At 41.0% G+C, this 21,606-nt stretch overlaps 2 protein-coding genes across 11 annotated transcripts in view; one reads left to right on the forward strand and one right to left on the reverse strand.

Annotated features, from left to right (window-relative positions):
• The window catches only part of TAF1A (TATA-box binding protein associated factor, RNA polymerase I subunit A), a 32,154-nt gene extending 31,461 nt beyond the window's left edge, over window positions 1–693 (reverse strand). For 4 of the 8 annotated variants that reach the window (XM_027564496.1, XM_027564493.1, XM_027564494.1 and 1 more), the window contains exon 1: window positions 527–692. The gene's annotated coding sequence lies outside the window, so the exon portion shown is untranslated. Of the gene's footprint in view, window positions 1–308; window positions 410–526 lie in introns of all 8 variants that reach the window. The other 4 variants (XM_027564499.1, XM_027564498.1, XM_027564500.1 and 1 more) reach the window with 2 other exon arrangements.
• A 20,697-nt stretch (window positions 694–21,390) lies between these two features.
• The window catches only part of MIA3 (MIA SH3 domain ER export factor 3), a 59,783-nt gene continuing 59,567 nt past the window's right edge, over window positions 21,391–21,606 (forward strand). For 2 of the 3 annotated variants that reach the window (XM_027564501.1, XM_027564502.1), the window contains exon 1: window positions 21,401–21,559. In XM_027564501.1, the coding sequence (XP_027420302.1) occupies window positions 21,427–21,559 (133 nt within the window). In that variant the 5' untranslated portion in view covers window positions 21,401–21,426. Of the gene's footprint in view, window positions 21,560–21,606 lie in introns of all 3 variants that reach the window. The other variant, XM_027564503.1, reaches the window with a different exon arrangement.

The raw sequence follows: 21,606 nt of genomic DNA on the forward strand, positions 1-21,606 counted from the left end.
TTTGTGCCAAGCTGAGTTTAGACTCAATCCTCAAGATGCTCAGGACTCCTCTACGTCCTTCCACATACCCAATTTAGGTCCTGCAGGTACTACCTGCTAGTACTTCTCCCATCTTCGCCAAACTCCGCAACTCCACACCACTCCCCCAGCTGGGGACTCCTTCAAACTGTGTCTAGATTACTGCATGAGCTTTCCAACTAGTAATCTTGCCTCAAATTTGGCTTCTCCACATCATCAACCGAACAAACCTTTCAAAATCAGATTAAAAGCACGTGTTTGAAGTAACATGAGTTTTGAACCCGACTCACACGTTGAGTCCTTCCAGAAGAAGCTCTCCCAACCCAAATTCTAAAGCCATTTAGGCGTCGTGTAGTTGTCACGGTAACCAAAGCAGCTCCACGCCTTCAGCCTTGCCCGCGGAACCCGTTTCAGAGTAAAAGAGAAAATATAAGAACACTGGTGAAGCCTAGGGTAGGCCTTCCTCTTTCACGTGAACGCAGGCAGTAACGACAACCGCGGGACTTACCTGCCTGAAGCCAGAATTTTTCTGTGATACCAAATGTCTTCTGACTCCGGACCAGAGGGAGGAAACCCTCACACAACGCGAAACAAGTAAGTTTTGAGAACAAGCTTGCAAAACTGGCCTCCAGCGCTCTGGAGACGCGCAGACGCAGCCCCGCCCCTAACTCTCGATTGGGCGGTGGAGCAGCCTCGACCCCGGAAATAACCCGGAAGTGGCCGTGGATTGCCGCCTTCCCATTGGATGGGTCTCAGGTTTACAGCTTGGTTTGTCTCAGCGGGAAAAATGAGAGACTTTAATTGTAAAAGAAGATTAATGCAAGGGGAGGCCGGCTGGATAAGGGTGCTGCTAAGTCGCTTCAGTCGTGTCCGACTCTGTGCGACCCCATAGACGGCAGCCCACCAGGCTCCCCCGTCCCTGGGATTCTCCAGGCAAGAACACTGGAGTGGGTTGCCATTTCCTTCTCCAATGCAGGAAAGTGAAAAGTGAAAGTGAAGTCGCTGAGTCGTGTCCAACTCTTAGCGACCCCATGGACTGCAGCCTACCAGGCTCCTCCATCCATGGGATTTTCCAGGCCAGAGTACTGGAGTGGGGTGCCATTGGATAAGGGTAACAGTCAAAAAAAGCAGAACGTCACTTTATCCGAGTAGTTCCCCGTATGACGACCTTTCAGTTACTGCTTGGCTCGCGGGTGCGCGCAGCGAGCCTGGAGGCGTGGCCAAGATAAATCTGCATAGCCTTTTAACTGCGTCCTGGAAATTTTTTTTTTTTCTTTTATTTAAGGTTTAGCTTTGAATTGAAATGACTGACTGCTTCCCCCAAATTTAAGGGAGGTGTGCACCCGTCTGGAGTCACTTTTCATGACGAGGGTTAACGAACTTACTAAGAAGTAAGTGTTGAAAGTAAGTTTCTAATATAAAGATTTGGTTTGGCTACATTTCTTCCCTTGCTGTGAGGTGTAATTTCACCCAAACCAACCTAAAATGGGTTTTACCTGGCTGGAAATTCATGCTCCCACAAAAATGGGGAAGAAATTTTTGACAACTTAAAGTTATCAGTCAACTCAAGGCAACAGTAGATAAAAGGGAGGAAGTTAACTGATATCTTTCTTTTTTTCTCTGACAGACTACCAGATTATTTCCATTATTAGCTACACAAGTTGGAGAAACATATTTGCTGAAAATAAGTCAATAATGAGAGACAGAACCAATCAGGAGCTATTCTCTCTGTGTTGGTTTTCTGTGGGAAAGTAGGATAGAGATGGAAGTTTCCACAAAACCAGCTGGCTGGTGAGCACTTCCTCTAAGCGCCGGAAACATCAGGGCATTCAAAAGGGTTCAAATCACCTGGAAAACATGCAACAAAACTGCATAGTTTAGAAAACTTGACATGGAATCTTAGTTCTCTGACCAAGAATTGAACCTGGGCCATGGCAGTAAACGTACCTGCCGAGTCCTAACCACTGGACCACCAGTGAATTCCCACTTAATTATTATCCAAATAATTGTACCTACTGCCTGTTAGCCTACATTTGCCTAAGTTTTAGTTCAGAAATATGTTCTTTTGTTACGAATAAAGGGAAAAATTCCTCTACAATATTCCCGATAATTTAAATATATCCATGATTTGACTCCCAATACAAAGGGAAAAAAAAAAAAACCAATTCAGTTTTAAATTCAGGATAAGATAGTACAGAAGAGGAAACAACTGTGGGAGTGTGGAAGCACAACAATATAAGACCCCTCTCAGAGAAGAGTAATACAAATTCAGACGTGTAATATATCTACTAAGGTAGTATTAGCTTCAGTGATATATACAGGGCTTCCCAGGTGGCTCAGTGATAAAGAACCCGCTTGCAATGCAGGAGAATTGGAAGAGACGTGGGTTTGATCCCAGGGTCAGGAAGATCCCCTGGAGAAGAAAGTGGCAACACGCTCCAGTATTCTTGCCTGGGAAATCCAGAGGAGCCTGGTGGGCTACAGTCCATGGGGGTCTCAATAGAGCTGGATACAACTTTGCAACTAAACAACAACATATATTTTTTTTTCTTAGATTGATATTATAATTTTATTTTACAGCTAAGAGAAACATATATTTTTTTCTTAGATTGATATTATAATTTTATTTTACAGCTAAGAGAAACTTATATATGTTTTTTTTCTTAGATTGATTTTTTTTATTTTACAGCTAAGAGAAACTACGAAATACAGAATTTTCACCACCACAGGTGCTTTATTAACTGGTCAGATTTTAGAAAAAGTTATAAGCAGTGTTTCTCAACTGGGAGGTTAGTACCATTTCTACCAAGAGGAGTTTGGAAATTACTGTGTATGATCTGTAACAAGTCTGCTGTGGTTATATGTTTCATCAAAACCATATTTTCTCCCTCTCAGTTCTCAGCGTCTCCTTCCAGGAGGCACTTTTGACCTCACAAGCATATTTTGGAGGGAGTTATAACCCTCCATGCTATCTTTTAGTAACAAAGGAGCAGTTTCCAGGATAGGTACTATCAAAAAGTGTCTCCTCTGTGACAAAGTCATTGATTTGCTGAAACTCTTCCCTGGTGGCTCAGACAGTAAAGTGTCTGCCTACAATGCGGGAAACCCAGGTTCGATCCCTGGGTCGGGAAGATTCTCTGGAGAAGGAAATGGCAACCCACTCTAGTACTCTTGCCTGGAAAATCCCATGGACGGAGAGTGTGGTAGGCTACAGTCTATGGGGTCACAAAGAGTCGAACACAGCTGAGCGACTTCACTTTCTTGTATCATCAACCATCCCTATTGGCTGTAAGAGCCTGAGACTCTGCTGTTTATTTAAACAACATAAATGGACAACTTCATAATATGTTATCCCATTTATTCGTATAGAAACATTATGAGGTTTTACCATGAGCCCCAATGTTATACACAAGAACTCTAAGCCTCAAAAAAGTTAGCAGCTTGCCTAGGGTCATACAGTTAAACTTCTGATATATTTTAATGCTTTTGACTCCATTCTCTGTGTCTGCTAATTGTCCCAGTAAGGAAGTAATCCCTATCTGAAAACTGTAAATGGATAAGCCAAACAGTCTACACTGTGGAAATTGTGCTGTACAGGCCTCACCCTGGTATTTGTTCAAAGCACCAAATATTTGGCTTCTATGAAGATAGTGCCAAAGTAAATCAGGCAGACCCGGAAACAGGAACTTCTATATAAGCCTATATTCTCCAGGCAATTTCATGTGTTTGAGTTTCTTTCTTTGTTCAGTAGAAATGGTAATAATATTTGTCAGGACTAGACAAATAGTACATGCTGATAGAAGACCTTGCCTTGTATATGACTCACTCCCAGGAGAATATACCCTTTGACAGGACTTTGACGTGGCTTTTTAATTGTAGGAAAATAATTTAACTCTACTGGCCGTTCCCAATGGAAATCTTCAATTCTCTTTGGCTTTCAGACAGGATACTGCTTAAGTTCCATTTCAGTTATATGATCCATTTACTGAAAGTCTGATAGCTTTCTGTTTTTCACTCTAAATCTAAATTACTGTGCTTGATTAATAATCTTTAATAATCTGATTTACCCTCACCACCCAAATTATCTCCCACTACTCTTGTTTTAAGATTTTTTATTGAAGTATAGCTGATTTACAATGCTGTGTTAGTTTCAGATGTACAGCAAAATGATTCAGTAATACATATACATATATCCTAAGAGTCGGACCCAACTGAGCGACTTCCCTTTCACTTTTCACTTTCATGCATTGGAGAAGGAAATGGCAACCCACTCCAGTGTTCTTGCCTGGAGAATCCCAGGGACGGGGGAGCCTGGTGGGCTGCCATCTCTAGGGTCACACAGAGTCGGACACGATTGAAGCGACTTAGCAGCAGCATACATATATCCACTCTTTTTTAGATTCTTTTCTCACATAGACCATTACAGAGTACTGAGTGGAGTTTCATGTGCTTTACAGTATGTTCTTATTAGTTATCTATTTTATGTATAGAGGTGTCCACTATACAGAATCCCACTACTTTTTAATAGGATCATTTCAATCCAGAAGTTTAGGTTTCATCACTGTCTTCTTTTCTCCTATGCTTCTTTATGCCCATCCCTACCCTCCCTGCTCTATCATCAAGCAACCACTGTCATAGGTTAGTCTGAATTGTCTAGAATTTTATTTAAATGCAGTTTTACAATGTGTATTATTTTTTGGATCGGGGTTATTTCACTCAGAATCTCTTTGCTGTTGCTAGTATCTATAGTTCCTTAGTATTGCTGAGCAATATTCCAAACTTTAACATCTATTTACCTGTGAAAGGACAGCTGTGTTTTTGTTTGTTTGTTTTGGTTTTCACTGTTACCAGTGAAGCCACCATGAACATTTGTGAACAAGTCTTGGTGTGGATATGTTTATTTCTCTTGAGTGAATACCCAGGAGTGGAAAGACTGCATTTGTATGATAGGCATAATTTTTAAAGAAACTGCCACACTGTTTTCCAAAGGGGTTGAATCATTTTAAATTAGAACCAGCAATGTAATGAGAAATCCAATTATCTTCATCCTTGGCAGCATTTATTATGATCAATCTTTTTAATTTTAGCCATCTAGTGGATGTGCAGTAATATCTCATTATGGTTTTAAGACTCTTGAGAGTCCCTTGGACTGCAAGGAGATCCAACCAGTCCATTCTGAAGGAGATCAGCCCCGGGATTTCTTTGGAAGGAATGATGCTAAAGCTGAAACTCCAGTACTTTGGCCACCTCATGCGAAGAGTTGACTCATTGGAAAAGACTCTGATGCTTGGAGGGATTGGGGGCAGGAGGAGAAGGGGACGACAGAAGATGAGATGGCTGGATGGCATCACTGACTCGATGGACGTGAGTCTGAGTGAACTCCGGAAGTTGGTGATGGACAGGGAGGCCTGGCGTGCTGCCAAGAGTCGGACACGACTAAGCGACTGATCTGATCTGAATGACTAATGAGACTCTTCCCTGGTGGCTCAGACGGTAAAACGTCTGCCTACAATGCGGGAAACCCAGGTTCGATCCCTGGGTCGGGAAGATCCTCTGAAGAAGGAAATGGCAACCCACCTCAGTACTCTTGCCTGGAAAATCCCATGGGCGGAGAGCGTGGTAGGCTACGTCCATGGGGTTACAAAGAGTCAGACACAACTGAACGACTTCACGTCACTTTAATGACTGATGGGGCTTCCCAGGTGGTGTAGTTGGTGAGGAATCTGCCCACTAATGCAGGAGCTGCAGGTTCAATCCTTGGGTCGGGAAGACAGCCTGGAGAAGGAAATGACAACCTCTTCCAGTATTCTTGCTTGGAAAATTCCATGGACACAGGAACCTGCAGGCTTGCTGCTGCTAAGTCGCTTCAGTCGTATCCGACTCTGTGTGACCCCATAGACAGCAGCCCACCAGGCTCCCCCCGTCCCTGGGATTCTCCAGGCAAGAACATTGGATTGGGTTGCCATTTCCTTCTCCAATGCAGGAAAGTGAAAAGTGAAAGTGAAGTCGCTCAGTCATGTCCGACTCTTGACGACCCCAGGACTGCAGCCCACCAGGCTCCTCCGTCCATGGGATTTTCCAGGCAAGAGTACTGGAGTGGGGTGCCATTGCCTCCTCTGAACCTGCAGGCTTAGACACAACTGAAACTGGCTACTGAGCACAATGACTGATGATACTGAGAATCTTTTCTTGTACATATTTGCCACATTTGTATCTTGTTTAGTAAAGTATCTGTTCAAATCTTTGACCCACTTTTTTCAAATTGGGTTGTTTTTATTGTTATTAATGTTATAGTATTTATATATTCTAGATACAAGTTCTCTGTTGAATACATGATACATGCTTTGCAAATATTTTCTCCCAGTCTGCGGTTTACCTTTCCATTTTTAATAACTGAGAATATATTAATAGAAATGAGAGCAAATGTTTTTACTTTTCTAAACCCCATATTAATTTCTTTATTTTAGAGTTTATGGGTTTTGTGTGTATTTTTTCAGTTTTAGTAAATCCAAGGTCGCAAACATTTTCTCCTATAGTCTCTTCAAGAAGTTATTCTTACATTTAGGTCAGTGATCTATTTCCAATCAGTTTTTGTATATGGTATGTAGTAAGGGTTGAGGTTGATTGTTTTTTTTTTAACCAATGGCTATTCAATTGTTCCAGCGCCATTTATTGTAAAGATTAACATTTTCCCACTGAACTGCCTTGCCATGTTTGTTGAAAATCAATTGCCTCTATATGTGTGGATTTATTTCTAGAATATTCTGTCCTGTGGACCTATGTGGTCTGCTTATAGGATCTTCGAAAAAGCAAGAGAGTTCCAGAAAAACATCTATTTCTGCTTTATTGACTATGCCAAAGCCTTTAACTGTGTAGATCACAATAAACTGTGGGAAATTGTGAAAGAGATGGGAATACCAGACCACCTGACCTGCCTCTTGAGAAACCTGTATGCAGGTCAGGAAGCAACAGTTAGAACTGGACATGGAACAACAGTCTGGTTCCAAATAGGAAAAGGAGTACGTCAAGGCTGTATATTATTTAACTTATATGCAGAGTACATCATGAGAAACACTGGGCTGGAGGAAGCACAAGCTGGAATAAAGATTGCTGGGAGAAATATCAATAACCTCAGATATGCAGATGACACCACCCTATGGCAGAAAGTAAAGAAGCACTAAAGACCCTCTTGATGAAAGTGAAAGAGGAGAGTGAAAAAGTTGGCTTAAAGCTCAACATTCAGAAAACGAAGATCATGGCATCCAGTCCCATCACTTCATGGCAAATAGATGGGGAAACAGGGGAAACAGTGGCTGACTTTATTTTGGGGGGGCTCCAAAATCACTTCAGATGGTGATTGCAGCCATGAAATTAAAAGACGCTTACTCCTTGGAAGGAAAGTTATGGCCAACCTAGATAGCATATTCAAAAGCAGAGACATTACTTTGCCAACAAAGGTCTGTCTAGTCAAGGCTATGGTTTTTCCAGTGGTCATGTATGGATGTGAGAGTTGGACTATAAAGAAAGCCGAGCACCAAAGAACTGATGCTTTTGAACTGTGGTGTTGGAGAAGACTCTTGAGAGTCCCTTGGACTGCGAGGAGATCCAACCAGTCCATCCTAAAGGAGATCAGTCCTGGGTGTTCATTGGAAGGACTGATGTTGAAGCTGAAACTCCAGTACTTTGGCCACCTGATACGAAGAGGTGACTCATTTGAAAAGACCCTGATGTTGGGAAAGATTGAAGGCAGGAGGAGAAGGGCACAACAGAGGATGAGATGGTTAGGTGGCCTCACCAACTCAGTAGACATGGGTTTGGGTAAATTCCGGGAGTTGGTGATGGACAGGGAGGCCTGGCGTGCTACGGTTTGTGGAGTTGCAAAGAGTCAGACACAACTGAGCAACTGAACTGAACTGAGCTATACCAGTATCACATTATTATAATTAATGTAACTACAGTAAGTCTTTAAAAAGGTAGTGTAACTTCTCAGCTTTCTCTTTTTCAAGGCTAGTCTATGTCCTTTGAGTGCTTGCATGCTAAGTCACTTCAGTTGTGTCTGACTCTTTGCAACCCTATGAATGCCACGCTCTTCTGTCCATGGGATTCTTCAGGCAAGATTAGTGGAGTGGGTTGCCGTGTCCTCTTCCAAGGGATTCTTCCTGACCTTGGAATTTAACTCTCATCTCCTGTGTCTCCTGCATTTGCAGGCAGGTTCTTTACCACTAGCGCCACCCAGGAAGCCCATATCCTTTGCATTTCCACATAAATCTTATAATTAGCTCATTGATTTCTACAAAGAAACCTGCTGGGATTTTGATTAGAATTTCATTAAATTCATAGATCAACTTAAGTAAAGTGGATATTATTATAATATTAAGTCTTACAGCCCATGAATATGGTTTAACTCTCGTTTTTTAAATTTAATTTTCATCAATAGTAGTTTATACTCTTTAATATTCAGTTCTTTCACATCTTTAGTCAGATTTACCCCAAAATATTTTATTTCAGGTGCTATTGTAAAAAGTATTGTAGTTTTAATTTCACATTCTGATTGTTCACTGCTGGCATATAGCAGCACAATTAATTTTTGCATACTGTTCTTGTTTTTGGAAACTTTGCAAACTTCTTAATTCTAGTAGCTTTTTGTAGATTTCTTAGGATACTCTAGAAATTTGTCTGCAAATTTAACTTCATCCTTTCTGAATTTTATGCCTTTTATGTTCTGCTTGCCTTTTCCACTGCTTCAATACAATGTGGACTAGATATGGTAAGAGCAGACCTCCTTGACTTCTTCCTGATCTTTAAAGGAAAGTCTTCGATTTTTGATCAATAAAACTGACACTAGCATAGGTTTCTTTTGTACAAGCCCTCTATCAAATTGAGAGAGTTTCCTCTACAGGCATTCCTGGTTTTATTGCACTCTTCATTATTGCTTTGCCATATACTATCTGTCTTACAAATTTAAGTTTTGTGGCAGCCCTTTGTGGAGCAAATCTATCAGCTCCATTTTTCTGACAGCCTTTGCTCACTTCATGTCTCTGACACATTTTGGTAATTCTTACAGTACTTCAAACTTTTTCATTATTATATTGTTATGGTGATTTGTGATCAATAATCATTGCTATTATTATGATGACTCATTGAAGGCTCATAAGATGGTTATTATTTTTAATCAATAAAGCCTTTTTAAAGTAATACACATTTTTTAGACATGATGCTATTGCACACTTAATAGACTACAGTTTAGTATAAACATAACTTGTAGACACACTGGAAAACCAATAAAACTGGTATATGTGTGACTTGCTTCTTTGTGATATTTGCTTATTGCCATTGTTTGGAAACAAACTCACGATATCTCTAAGGAACACCAGTATTTCCAAGGTGCTAAGAATTTTTATCAAGAATGGATATAAGATTTCACCAAATATTTTTGGTATCTATTGAGATGATCATATTGCTTTTTTTGATATTAATATGATAAATTACTTAGAATGGGTTTGGACATATTTCACTCTCTTCAGTTTCCTGGAGAAGTTTGTAGTATACAACCGATATTACTTTTTTCTTTAATGTTTGGTGGAAGTCACTAGTGAAGCTATATGGGTATGGAGATTTCTTTGTTGGAAAGTATTTTCCCCATGTGTGTGCTCAGTCACTTCAGTTGTGTCTGACCGCGGCCCCATGGACTGCAGCCCTCCAGGCTCCTCTGCCCATGGGATTCTCCAGGCAAGAATACCAATTAATTTCTTTAATAAATAAAAACAGGGTTGTTCAGATTATCTTTGTTTAAAGTGAGCTTTGGCACTCTGTGTTTTTCAAAGACTTCATGCATTTTATCATAGTTTTATCATTTATTGGCATAAAGTTGTTGATAATGTTCCCTTGATATTCTTTTAATGTCTGTAGGATCTGTAGTTATATGTTCTGTGTCATTTCTGATAGTGGCAATTGGTGTCATTTCTTTATTTTTTCAGATCAATCTGACTAGAGGTTTGTAAGTTTTATTGGAATTCTCAAAGTCAGCTTTTGTTTCATTGATTTTCTCTATTTTCTTTTTGCTATTTTATTGATTTCTGATTTTATCTTTATTAGTTCCTTTCTTATGCATACTTGGGCTTTAATTTGTTTTTCTTTTTCAAGTTTCTTAAGGTAGAAGGTGAAGTTATGGATATGAGACCTTTCTGGTTTTCTAACATAAATATTTAAGGATATAAGTTTCCCTCTAAGCAGTATTTTAGTAACATTTCACCAATTTTGATATGTTGTGGTTTCAGTTTCATTCACTATGAAATACTTTCTAATTTTCTATTAGATTTTTTCTTTGACTCATGGATTATTTAAAAGCTTGTTATTTTCTTTTTCAAGTTTGTTATTTAGATTCCAGAATTTGGAGACCTTTTGTTATTGATTTCTATACTTTAATTTCTATATTTTGATACTTCAGTTCCATGTGATCAACAAACATATTTCGTATGTTTCAAATTTTTTAAAATGTATTGTTCCTTGGCCCACAATATCATGGTAAATATTCCACAAACACTTGAAGAAGAAATGTATATTCTGCTGTTTTGAGGTAGTGTTTTAGCCCCCATAGATAGATATCAGTCAGGTCAACTAAACTGATTGTATTGTTTAAGTCTTCTATATCTTTACTGACTTTCTGTCTAATTATTCTGTCTATCATTGAGGGAGAGAGGACCTCTGAAATCTCCAAAAATAATTATAGATTTGTGCAGTTCTCCTATAAATTCTGATTTTGCTTTATATATTTTGAAGTTTTCTTATTAAGGTAAGCTATGAAAATTATTATATCCTCTTGATGAGTTAGCTTCTTTAAAATTATTAAACAACTTCCTTTATACCTGGTAATATTCTCTGCTGTGAAATCTGCTTTGTCTGATAATCATGTGGCTACTCCAGCTTCCTTTAGATTAGTGTTAGCTTGATTCATCTTTTTTTAAAAAATTAAACCTATTTGTGCCCTCTACTTAAAGTGTGTGTTCTTATAAGAAGCATATAGTTGAATCTTGATTTTTTAAAATGAAATCTGAAAATCTGTATTTTTTGATAGGCATGTTTAGACTATTTATATTTAATATGATTATTGATGAATGGAGAAGGCAATGGCAACCCACTCCAGTACTCTTGCCTGGAAAATCCCATGGATGGAGAAACCTGGTAGGCTGCAGTCCATGGGGTCCCTAGGAGTTGGACATGACTGAGCAACTTCACTTTCACTTTTCACTTTCATGCATTGGAGAAGAAAATGGCAACCCACTCCAGTGTTCTAGCCTGGAGAATCCCAGAGACGGGGGAGCCTGGTGGGCTGCCATCTATGGGGTCGCACAGAGTTGGACACGACTGAAGCGATTAGATTTAAATCTATGGTCTTTCTATTTGCATTCTGTCTCATCTGTTCTTTGTTCTCCTTTTCTCTTTTTTCTATCTCCCATTAGATTAATTGAGAATCTGTCGTCTCTTTTGTTGGCTTACTTATACCTCTTTGTGGTTTTGTTGCTATTATTATTATTGTCATAAAGTTTATAATGTGTTTAGTCACTCAGTCATGTCCAACTCTTTGTGACCCCATGGATTGTAGCTCACCAGTCTCCTCTGTCCATGGGGATTCTCCAGGCAAGAATACTGGAGTGGGTTGCCATGCCCTCCTCCAGGGGATCTTCCCCACCCGGGGATCAAACCCAGGTCTCCTGCACTGGAGGTGGATTCTTTACCGTCTGAGTCATCAGGGAAGCCCAAGAATACTGGTGTAGGTAGCCTTTCTTTCTCCAGGGGATCTTCGCAACCCAGGAATCGAACTGGGATCTCCTGCATTGCATGTGGATTCTTGCTGAGCTACCAGGGAAGCCGCTGTTGTTATGAAGTTCATAATATTCATCTTTAACTTATTATGGTATACCCCCATGTGGTATTTTATCGCTTCTCTTACTGTTTTAGGTCTTTACAACAGTATACTTCCATTTTACCTCTCTTGCTTTTATATGCTCGTGGTCATCCATTTTATCTGTACATACGTATAAACATCACACTATAGCATTACTATTTTTACTTCAAATGGTTAATTACCTTTTAAAGAGATTTTTTTGAACTAAGAAAAAAATATTTTATATTTTAAACAAATATATTTTACATTTGCCCACATATATACATTTCTTATAGGGGGCTTCCCTGGTGGCTCAGGAGTAAAGAATCTGCCTGTAGTGCAAGAGATACAGGAGATGCGAGTTTGATCCCTGGGTCAGCATTATTCCCTGGCGGAGGAAATAGCAAAACACTCCAGTATCCTTGCCAGGATAAATTCCATGGACAGAGGAGCTTGGCAGGCTATAGTCCATGGGATCGCAAAGAGTTGAACATGACTGAGCATGCACACATTCATTTCTTGTATCCTTAATTTTTTGTGCAGATTCAGGTTTTCATCTAGGGGCTTCCCTTGTAGCTCAGTCGGTAAAGAATCTGCCTGTAATGCAGGAGACCCGGGTTCGACTCCTGGGTTGGGAAGATCCCCCGGAGAAGGAAATGGTAACCCATTCTAGTATTCTTGCCTGGAGAATCCCATGGACCGAGGAGCCTGGAGGGTTATAGTCCATGGGGTCGCAAGAGTTGGACACAACTTAGCAACTGAACCACCACAGATTTTCATCTAACTTTTTCTTTCTGCTGAAAGAAAGATTTCAACATTTCTTGCAGTGTAGATATGGTACTATTGAATTCTTTTAGCTTTTGTATGTCTGAAAATATATTTTACCAACCTTTTGCTTTGTTTTGTTTTACATATTTAGAAACTTGCTTTTTGGCATAGGAATCATATTGTTTTGTAATAATGTCATTGACATATAAATCATGTAAGTGTACACTCACCCATTTGAAGTGAGCAATTCAATCATTTTTAGTAAAATCACAGAGTTGTCCATGACCACAGTCAATTTTAGAACATTATCATCACCCCCAAAATGAAATCCCCCTTCCTCAACTCCCCCATCTCTGCCAGCCCTAGGCAACCAGTAATCTACTTTTTGTCCCTATAGATTTGTGTGTTCTGGACTTTTCATGTAAATGTAACCATATAATATGTGGTCTTTTGTGGCTAGATTTTCATGACTTAACATAATGTTTTCAAGGGTCATTTCTGTTGTGGTATGTATCAGTACTTTATTTTCTCCATTTTTTTCTTTTTGTCAGTGTATTGATATACAGCATTTTATTTACTAATGCATTAGTTTTGTGAATGTTTGAGTTGTTTCCATTTTTGGCAATTATGAATAATGATGCTATGAATATTTGTGTACAAGATTTTGTATAGATACATGTTTTCATTACTCTTGGTTATACACCTAAAATTAGAATTTCTGGGTTAATTGGCAACTCTATGTTTAAACTCTGGAGGAACTGTTTTCCAAAGGGGCTGTACCATTTTACATTTCTACTAGCAATGCATGAGAGTTCTAGTTTGTCTACATCCTTGCCAACACTTGTTATTATCTGTCTCTTTTAGTAGTCTTCTTAGTGGATATGGAGTGATAGCTCATTGTAGTTTTGGTTATCATTTTCCTAATGGCTAGCCATGTTAAGCATCTTTCCATCTAGTTATTTACGATTGTATATTTACTTTGGAGAAATGTCTATTGAAATTATTTACTCATTTTTAACTAGGTATTTGTCTTTTTATTATTAAACTTAAAGTGTTCCCTATATATTCTAGATCTAAGTCCCATATCAGATACATGAATGGCAAATATTTTCTACCCCTCTGTGTGGCTGTATTTTCATTATTTTGATTAGATCCTTTGAAGGACAGATGTTTTAAATTTGATGAAGTCCAATTTATCTATTTTTTATTTGTTGCTTATGCTTTTAGTGTCGTACCTAAGACATCATTGCCTACTCTAAGATTTCTCCTTATATATATTTTTAAAGATTTTTATACTTCTAGATCTTACATTTAGGACTATGATTTATTTTGAGTTAATTTTTGTATACAGCTTGCCAACAAAGGTCTGTATAGTCAAAGCTGTGGTTTTTCTGGTAGTCACATACAGATATGAAAGTTGGACCATAAAGAGGGCTGAGCACCGAAGAATTGATGCTTTCAAATTGTGGTGCTGAAGAAAACTCTGGAGAGTCCCCTGGACAGCATGGAGATCAAACCAGCCAATCCTAAAGGAAATCAACTCTCTGAGTATTCATTATAAAGACTGATGCTGAAGCTGAAGCTGCAATACGTGGACCGCCTGATGCAAACAGCAGACTCACTGGAAAAGACTCTGATGCTGGGAAAGATTGAGAGCAGGAGAAGGGAGCGACAGAGGATGAGTGATTAGATAGCATGACTGACTCAATGGACATGAGTTTGAGCAAACTCCAAGAGATAGTAAAGGACAGGGGATCCTGGCATGCTACAGTTCATGGGGTCACAAGAAGTCGGAAACAACGTAGCGACTGAACAATAGCAACAAGGTAGGGTTCGATTTCTTTCATTTGCTTATATATATCAGTTATCCCAGCACCATGTGTTGAAAAGACTTCAGCTTATCTTTGAAAAATATTTTTACCTGATGTAAAAACTCCAGACTGTCATATTTTCCACCAGCACTTTAGATATATTGATCTTCCATTTTCTGGATTGCATATCCCCAAGGAGAAATTTATCTTTGGGAGAAGGAAATGGCAACCCATTCCAGTGGTCTTGCCTGGAAAATCCCATGGACAGAGGAGCCTGGAAGGCTACAGTCTATGGGGTCGCCAAGAGTCGGACACTACTTAGCAACGAAATCACCACCACCATGTACATAGTGTATCTGTTTTTTCTCTTAATGAGTATTTTTCATTGCCACTGGTTTTAAGCAGTTTGATGTGCATTCATGTCATTTTACTCACGTTCCTTAAGTTTGGGTTTGTTGAGCATCTTAGATCTGTGAGTTTTCATTGTATTTGGAATGCTTTCTTTCATTATTTCTTGAAACGTGTTTTCTGTTTCCTGCCTCCTTCAAGGACTCCAGTTACACATATATTCAGCTGACCCAAGTGCCCACACTGATACTCTGTTCATTTCTTCCAGTCTCTTTTGTTTCATTTTGAAGAGTTTATATAGCTATGTCTTCAAGTTCACTAATATTTTCTTCTGCAATATCTAGTATGCTGTCAATCCTGTCCAGTGTATTTTCTTGTCAACCATTGATTTATTCACCTCAGTTTGATTTGAATCATTTTTATATAATCCATGTTATGCTTATGAAATATAACTGTGTCAATATCCTTGTGTAATAATTGTATCATCTGTGTTATTTTGGAAGATTCCTATCAATTGACTTCTCTTTCCCTTATGGGTTGTATTTTCCTACTTCTTTGCATGCTTCGTAATTTTTATTGTATTCCAGATATTGTGAATTTACCTTGTTAAGTGCTACATATTTTTTACTATTTTAAATAATCTTGAGCTCTGTTCTGAAATGCAGTTAATTTACTTGGAAACATTTTGATCTTTTCAAGACTTGTTTTCAAGCCTTGTTAGGTAGGGTAAGAATAGCTTTAGATCTTAGGCCGATTCCTCTTTACTGAGTAATCTACCTGATCCACTGAATCATAGGTTTTCCACTCTGGCTAGTGAAAATACAAACTATTCTCTACTCCAGTAACTGTTCTTCCTGTCCTCTCTGGTGATTCTTCCCTGGCCTAAGGTAGTTCCTCACATGCAGTTCCTCATCATTAGTCAGTTGAAGACTTGAGAGGAACATTCTACAGATCTCTCGAGCTCTCTCTGCAAAATTCTCTTTTCCCCATGCCATTCTCTCCTCTCCTGTACTTTTCTCTTATGTATTCCAGCTGTGTTGGCCTCCCCTAACTTTCGAATCTGTCTCTTCAGCTCAAGGAGATCACTTGTTTGAGTTTCCCCTTTTCTGGTTGTGGCCTGGAAACTTTATCTGGGGAGTAAGCTGGGATAATCGTAGCACTCTCTTCATTTCTTCCATTTACTTTAGGGATCACTATCCTGTGCTGTTTATTGTCCAATGTCTAAAAATGATCATTTTATATATTTTTGCTAGTTTTCTAGATATTTAACTGAAGCACAAAGGGAGGGAAATCTAGACTGGTAGCCATAGTCTTTAAAAAATGTTGTATCCCATTCTCTGCACTCTGAGTAGTTTTATCATTGGGAATAGGCTGGGTTATTTCTTATAACTCCAATGTTAGGTCTTCTGGATGTTCCTCCACTGTAAACCTCGCAGCGTTAGGCACCGTGGGAGGTTTACAGTGATATATGGTATTATGCTGTCTTCTGTTGGTTTCAGGTGTACTTGTCTAGTTTTCTCAATCAGAATGCAAATTCTCTTAAGGTCAGGGACCCTCCATACCTTATATTTTATGCCCAATCCCCCCCAAACTAGACACATTTATTTATTTATTAAATATTTATTTAATTGGCTCCATCGGGTCTTAGTTGCATCACTCGGGATCTTTCCTTGCAGAACATGGGGGCTATCTAGTTGTGGCATATAGGCTCTGAGGCACGTGGGCTCAGCAGTTGCAGCACATGGGCTCAGTTGTTCCAGGGTATGTGGGATCTTAGTTCCCCAACCAGATTCAAACTTGCATCCCCAGACTGGCAGGTGGATTCTTAACCAGTGAACTACCAGGGAAGTCACCACATCTATTTTTTGACTGTTACTCAGCCTTTAGTTAGTGAAAATTCCATCTGAAGTGTTAAAAAATAATACACTTGGGATTAGAGTTTATGTCAAGCATCAGTGTTTAAATGCTGAGTTAAAAATGAACGCTGATTCATCCACTATAGTCATACATATGCAGGCAGGAAGCACTACCACTACTGCTCTCACTGTGCTCAGCAGAGAATTTTTTTTTTTCTGATTACCCACCAAGATTGTTAGTATCTCTTTAAGGTAATAATAATAGTAAAAAAAAAAAATGATGCAGATATAAAATCTGTAGAAAATCTACAAAGTAAGCAGTCAGTTCTTCAGTAACTGAGCACTCTCATGCTTCATATAAAAGCACAGGTGAAAATCAGTCAAACTAATTATTAATGAAGTAATATTTAATTAGGTCATTTTGAAATTTTGCTTTTCCCACCAATGAATTGTTAGTAATACCACTCTAAATAGAAATAATAGAAGTTAAAATGACCTCTTTATCTGCTTTAATATTCTGGTAGGATACAGGAAGAGAGTACAGTACAATTTCATTCACTCCCTCCACAACAAATATGTCCTCAATCAACAGTAAATATATTTCAAGTTTGTTTCTAGTGTTGAGGGTGCTGCTGAAGGGAAGACAGAAGATGGCGTGCTCTCATGGCATATTCCCTCCATATATAAATATTCCATATTTATATATGGAAGCTCCATGTAGGTAAATAGTGTAGTATATTTATAATATGTGAAGAATTATGAGTTCATCAAATCATTGGTTGAGTACCTCATATATTCCAGATATTTTCCCTGGGGCTTATGTTACCCAGTGAACAAAACAGACAAATTCCTTTCTTCAGTGAAGCTTATATTTGGGGTAGGGGGACAGTCAAATAGGTAAACAAATATAAAGCAGGTGGTAGCTGCTCTGAAGAAAAATAAATCAGTAACATGGATTAGATAACCATGCTAATAATAAGTAGGGAGCTCTTATTTACTTAGGGTTGTCAGGGAAGGCATCTCTAATGAGATATGCTATTGATAAAGACCCTTGATGAAGTGAGGGAACAGGTTAGCCAGCAGACTATTCAGGGGAACTCTTCCAGGTTGAGGGAAAATTGCAAGTGCAGATGCTCCCGTGTATGAGTGGGCTTGGTGTGTTTGAGTGAAACTAACAGAGCCAGGAGAAAGTGCTAGGAAGTGGGAGTAAAAGGGATGAGCAGGGTCAGATCAAAGAAGGCAGTGCAGACCATAATAAAGTCACTGTGTTGTACTTGGAAGTGGAAAGCCAGAGGAAGATTTTGAGCAGAGGAGAGACATGACCACATCTGTATCATCAAATGATCGCTCTGACTGCTGCTGACACAATAGACTTTGGGAGGGCAGGGCAGAAGCAGGGAGAAGAGTAAGGAGGCTATTGCAGTCTTTCAGGTGAGAGATGACAGTGGCTTGGCCTGCAGTGTTAACACAGGAGGTGGTCAAATTCTGGGCATATTTCAAATGCTTATGCTAAGTGAAAGAAGTCAGACAAAAAAAAAAAAAAAAAACATAATGTATCATCCCATTGATATCAAATTCTAGAAACTACAAATCAATCTAGAGTAACACAAGGTTTTTTGGAGACAGGCAGGAGAGGGGAGGGAGGGATGGCAAAGGCGCATGAGGATTCTTTTCAGGGGAATGGATATGTTCATTACCTTGATTGCAGTGGTGGTCTCATGAGTGTATACATGTCAAAACTTATCCAGTTGTAGATTCTGTGTGCATGTGCATGCTAAGTTGCTTCAATCATGTCGAACTCTTTGCAACCCCATGGACTACAGCTCACCAGGCTCCTCTGTCCATGGGATTCTCCAGGCAATAATACTGGAGTGGGTTGCCATGCCCTCTTCCAGGGGTTCTTCCTGACCCAAGGATTGAACCCGAGTCTCGTATGTCTCTTGCTTTGGCAGGCAGGTTCCTTATCTGTAGTGCTACATGGCAAGCCCCAATTGTACACTTTGCTGCTGCTTCTGCTAAGTCGCTTCAGTCGTGTCTGACTCTGCGACCCCATAGACGGCAGCCCATCAGGCTCCCACGTCTCTGGGATTCTCCAGGCAAGAACACTGGAGTGGGTTGCCATTTCCTTCTCCAATGCATGAAAGTGAAAAGTGAAAGTGAAGTCGCTCAGTCGTATCCGACTCCTAGCGACCCCACAGACTGCAGCCTACCAGGCTCCTCCATCCATGGGATTTTCCAGGCAAGAGTACTGGACTGGGGTGCCATTGCCTTCTCCGATTGTACACTTTACATATGTGCAATTTACTGTATGTCAGTTATACCTCAAACAGGTTTACCTGGTGGCTCAGATGGCAAAGAATCTGCCCGCAATGCAGGAGACCCAGGTTCTATCTGTGGGTCAGGAAGATCTCCTGGAGAAGGGAATGGCAACCCACTCCAGTATTCTTGCCTAGAGAATTCTATGGACAGAGGAGCCTGGCAGGTTACAGTCTGTGGGGCTGCAAAAAGTTGGACACAACTGAGTAAATCTCTGCCTGTCTGCCTATACCTCAATCAAATAATTCAAATAAAGGGTGCCCAGGATTATCTGATGGATTGGACTTGGGGTATGAGACAAAGAGGAGTCAGAATAGTTTGTAAGTTTTTGACTTGAACATCTAGAAAATACAATGACCAGTTGTTGAGATAGGGAATATTGAAAGGAGCATGGCTTGAGAGAAAATAAGAAGTTTAGTTTTCAACATATTAAGTTGGGGATGCCTAATAAACAAATCTAAGATTCTAAAGCAAAGAAACATATAGTAGAAAAGAAATTAAGAACTCCTAATGGCAATACTATTTCCACAGTCACCTAATCTGTTGTATAGTCTCTCCAGACAGCATGGGAACGACACTGGACCAGTGGGACATCTCATGGTCCCTGTAGATAAACAACTGTGAACTCTTGCTCGTCTTTTTCTTTATTCAACATTATGGTTTGCATAGATGGACCACATTCTTTCCTCTTGCTTTTAAGGAATCTGGTCAGTTTGGGAAACTAATTAATGGGTTTGATTGGCATTTGGGGTTAGTTGATGATTAGCCTTGGCAGAGACTATAGAGAGAAGCCCCTGGTCACAGACAAATGCAATATCTTCATCTTGAAAATGAAGGCAGTAATAGGACCTACTATTATTGTGAAGATTAAACAAACTGATACCTATAAGGACTTTAGAATACCACCTGGACATAAAGAAAACACTCAACAAATGGAGGCCGCTATTAACTAGCTTTTCCTTCCTAACAACTTTTGCTTGTCGTCGTTTTGATGTAAGTTGGTTTCTCCTAAATTGTGGGCTTGTCTGTTGATCTACATGTTTGCCTTCACCACCCTAGTGTTTTGTCCAACATCTGGCCTAAAATGGTAGCATGAAATGGAATTCCAACATATTGGCATTGAATTAAATTATTCTCCCCTTATGGATAAGAGCTTCTCTGCTGGCTCAGATGGTAATGTAGTACCTACCTGCAATGTAGAAGACCCTGGTTCAATCCCTCGGCAGGGAAGATCCCCTGGAGAAGGGAATGGCTACCTACTCCAGCATTCTTGCCTTGACAGTATCCTTCTTGGACAGAGGAGGCTGGCGGGCTACATTCTGCTGCTGCTGCTGCTGCTAAGTCACTTCAGTTGTGTCTGACTCTGTGCGACCCCATAGATGGCAGCCCACCAGGCTCCCCTGTCCCTGGGATTCTCCAGGCGAGAACACTGGAGTGGGCTGGTGTTTCCTTCTCCTATGCATCAAAGTGAAAAGTGAAAGTGAAGTCGCTCAGTCGTGTCCGACCCTTAGCGACCCCATGGACTGCAGCCTACCAGGCTCCTCCATCCATGGGATTTTCCAGGCAAGAGTACTGGAGTGGGGTGCCATTGCCTTCTCCGAGGCTACATTCTATGGGGTCGTAAAGAATCGGACACGACTGAGCGACTAACACTTTAAATTTCTTATGGATAAAACCCGCAGAATCTGAAGATCTCAGCATGGGGACCCATTGCCCATCTACATTCCCCAAGGCTAGGGGACGAGGGGTGCGGAAAAAGGCCAAGCAGGCCACCGGCTCTAATGTACATCAGCGACCCATCATTCTGCTGACCTCTCCTTTTCCTATAGGGAGATCACGGGATGGGGATGCTCCCCAAAACTCCTGGGAGTCAGAAGAGGGAATCTCGAACTGGAGACTAGCAGTGGAAAATCGTGTGTGGGATTTGGTAGTTAGGAAAAAGAAGTATCAAACCACGATGGGGAGGTGAGGATGAGCCAGACTGAGAAGGACCAGAAATCGGAAGCTGCAAGAAAGGGGTCCAAGAAGACCTGCTGTGGGATGGCGCGGGGTGGGGGATGCAAGATGGAAGAGCAGAGTGAGGGAGGAATGGAGTCTCGCGGAGGGTGGACGACGCAGGGACCGAGGCAAAGGCACGCGGTTGGACGAGGAAGAAGAGAGTCCCGGTTGCCAAGGCAGACACCCGACGAAGAGGCCTCGGCAAGGAGGTGGGAGCGCGCGTCCTTCTCCTCCTCCGGGACCCCCGCGGTCCCCTCCCTGAGGCCGCGCTGACGTGTCGGCAGCGGACTCACAGGCCGGCGGGCGCCGCCCCTCCCGCTGCCGCGCGTCCCCCGCCCGCGCGCCCCGCCCCGCGCCCCGCGCCCCGCCCGCCGGCGCCCGCCCGGCCGCGTCCTCCGCGTCACCGGCTCCGCGAGGTGACCACAACATGGCTGCGGCGCAGGGGCTGCTCTTCTGGCTGCTCCTGCTCGGGCCGCCTTGGCGCGTGCCCGGCCAGCCGGAGCAGGACCCCGGCCGGCGCTTCTCGCAGCTCAAACTCTGCGCGGACGAAGAATGCAGCAGTGAGTGCCGGGAGGGCGGCGGCGGCGCCGGGGCATCGCCGGGGCGG

The sequence above is a fragment of the Bos indicus x Bos taurus genome, chromosome 16 (assembly GCF_003369695.1).
Source record: "Bos indicus x Bos taurus breed Angus x Brahman F1 hybrid chromosome 16, Bos_hybrid_MaternalHap_v2.0, whole genome shotgun sequence".
In the NCBI taxonomy this organism is placed as follows: Eukaryota; Metazoa; Chordata; class Mammalia; order Artiodactyla; family Bovidae; genus Bos; species Bos indicus x Bos taurus.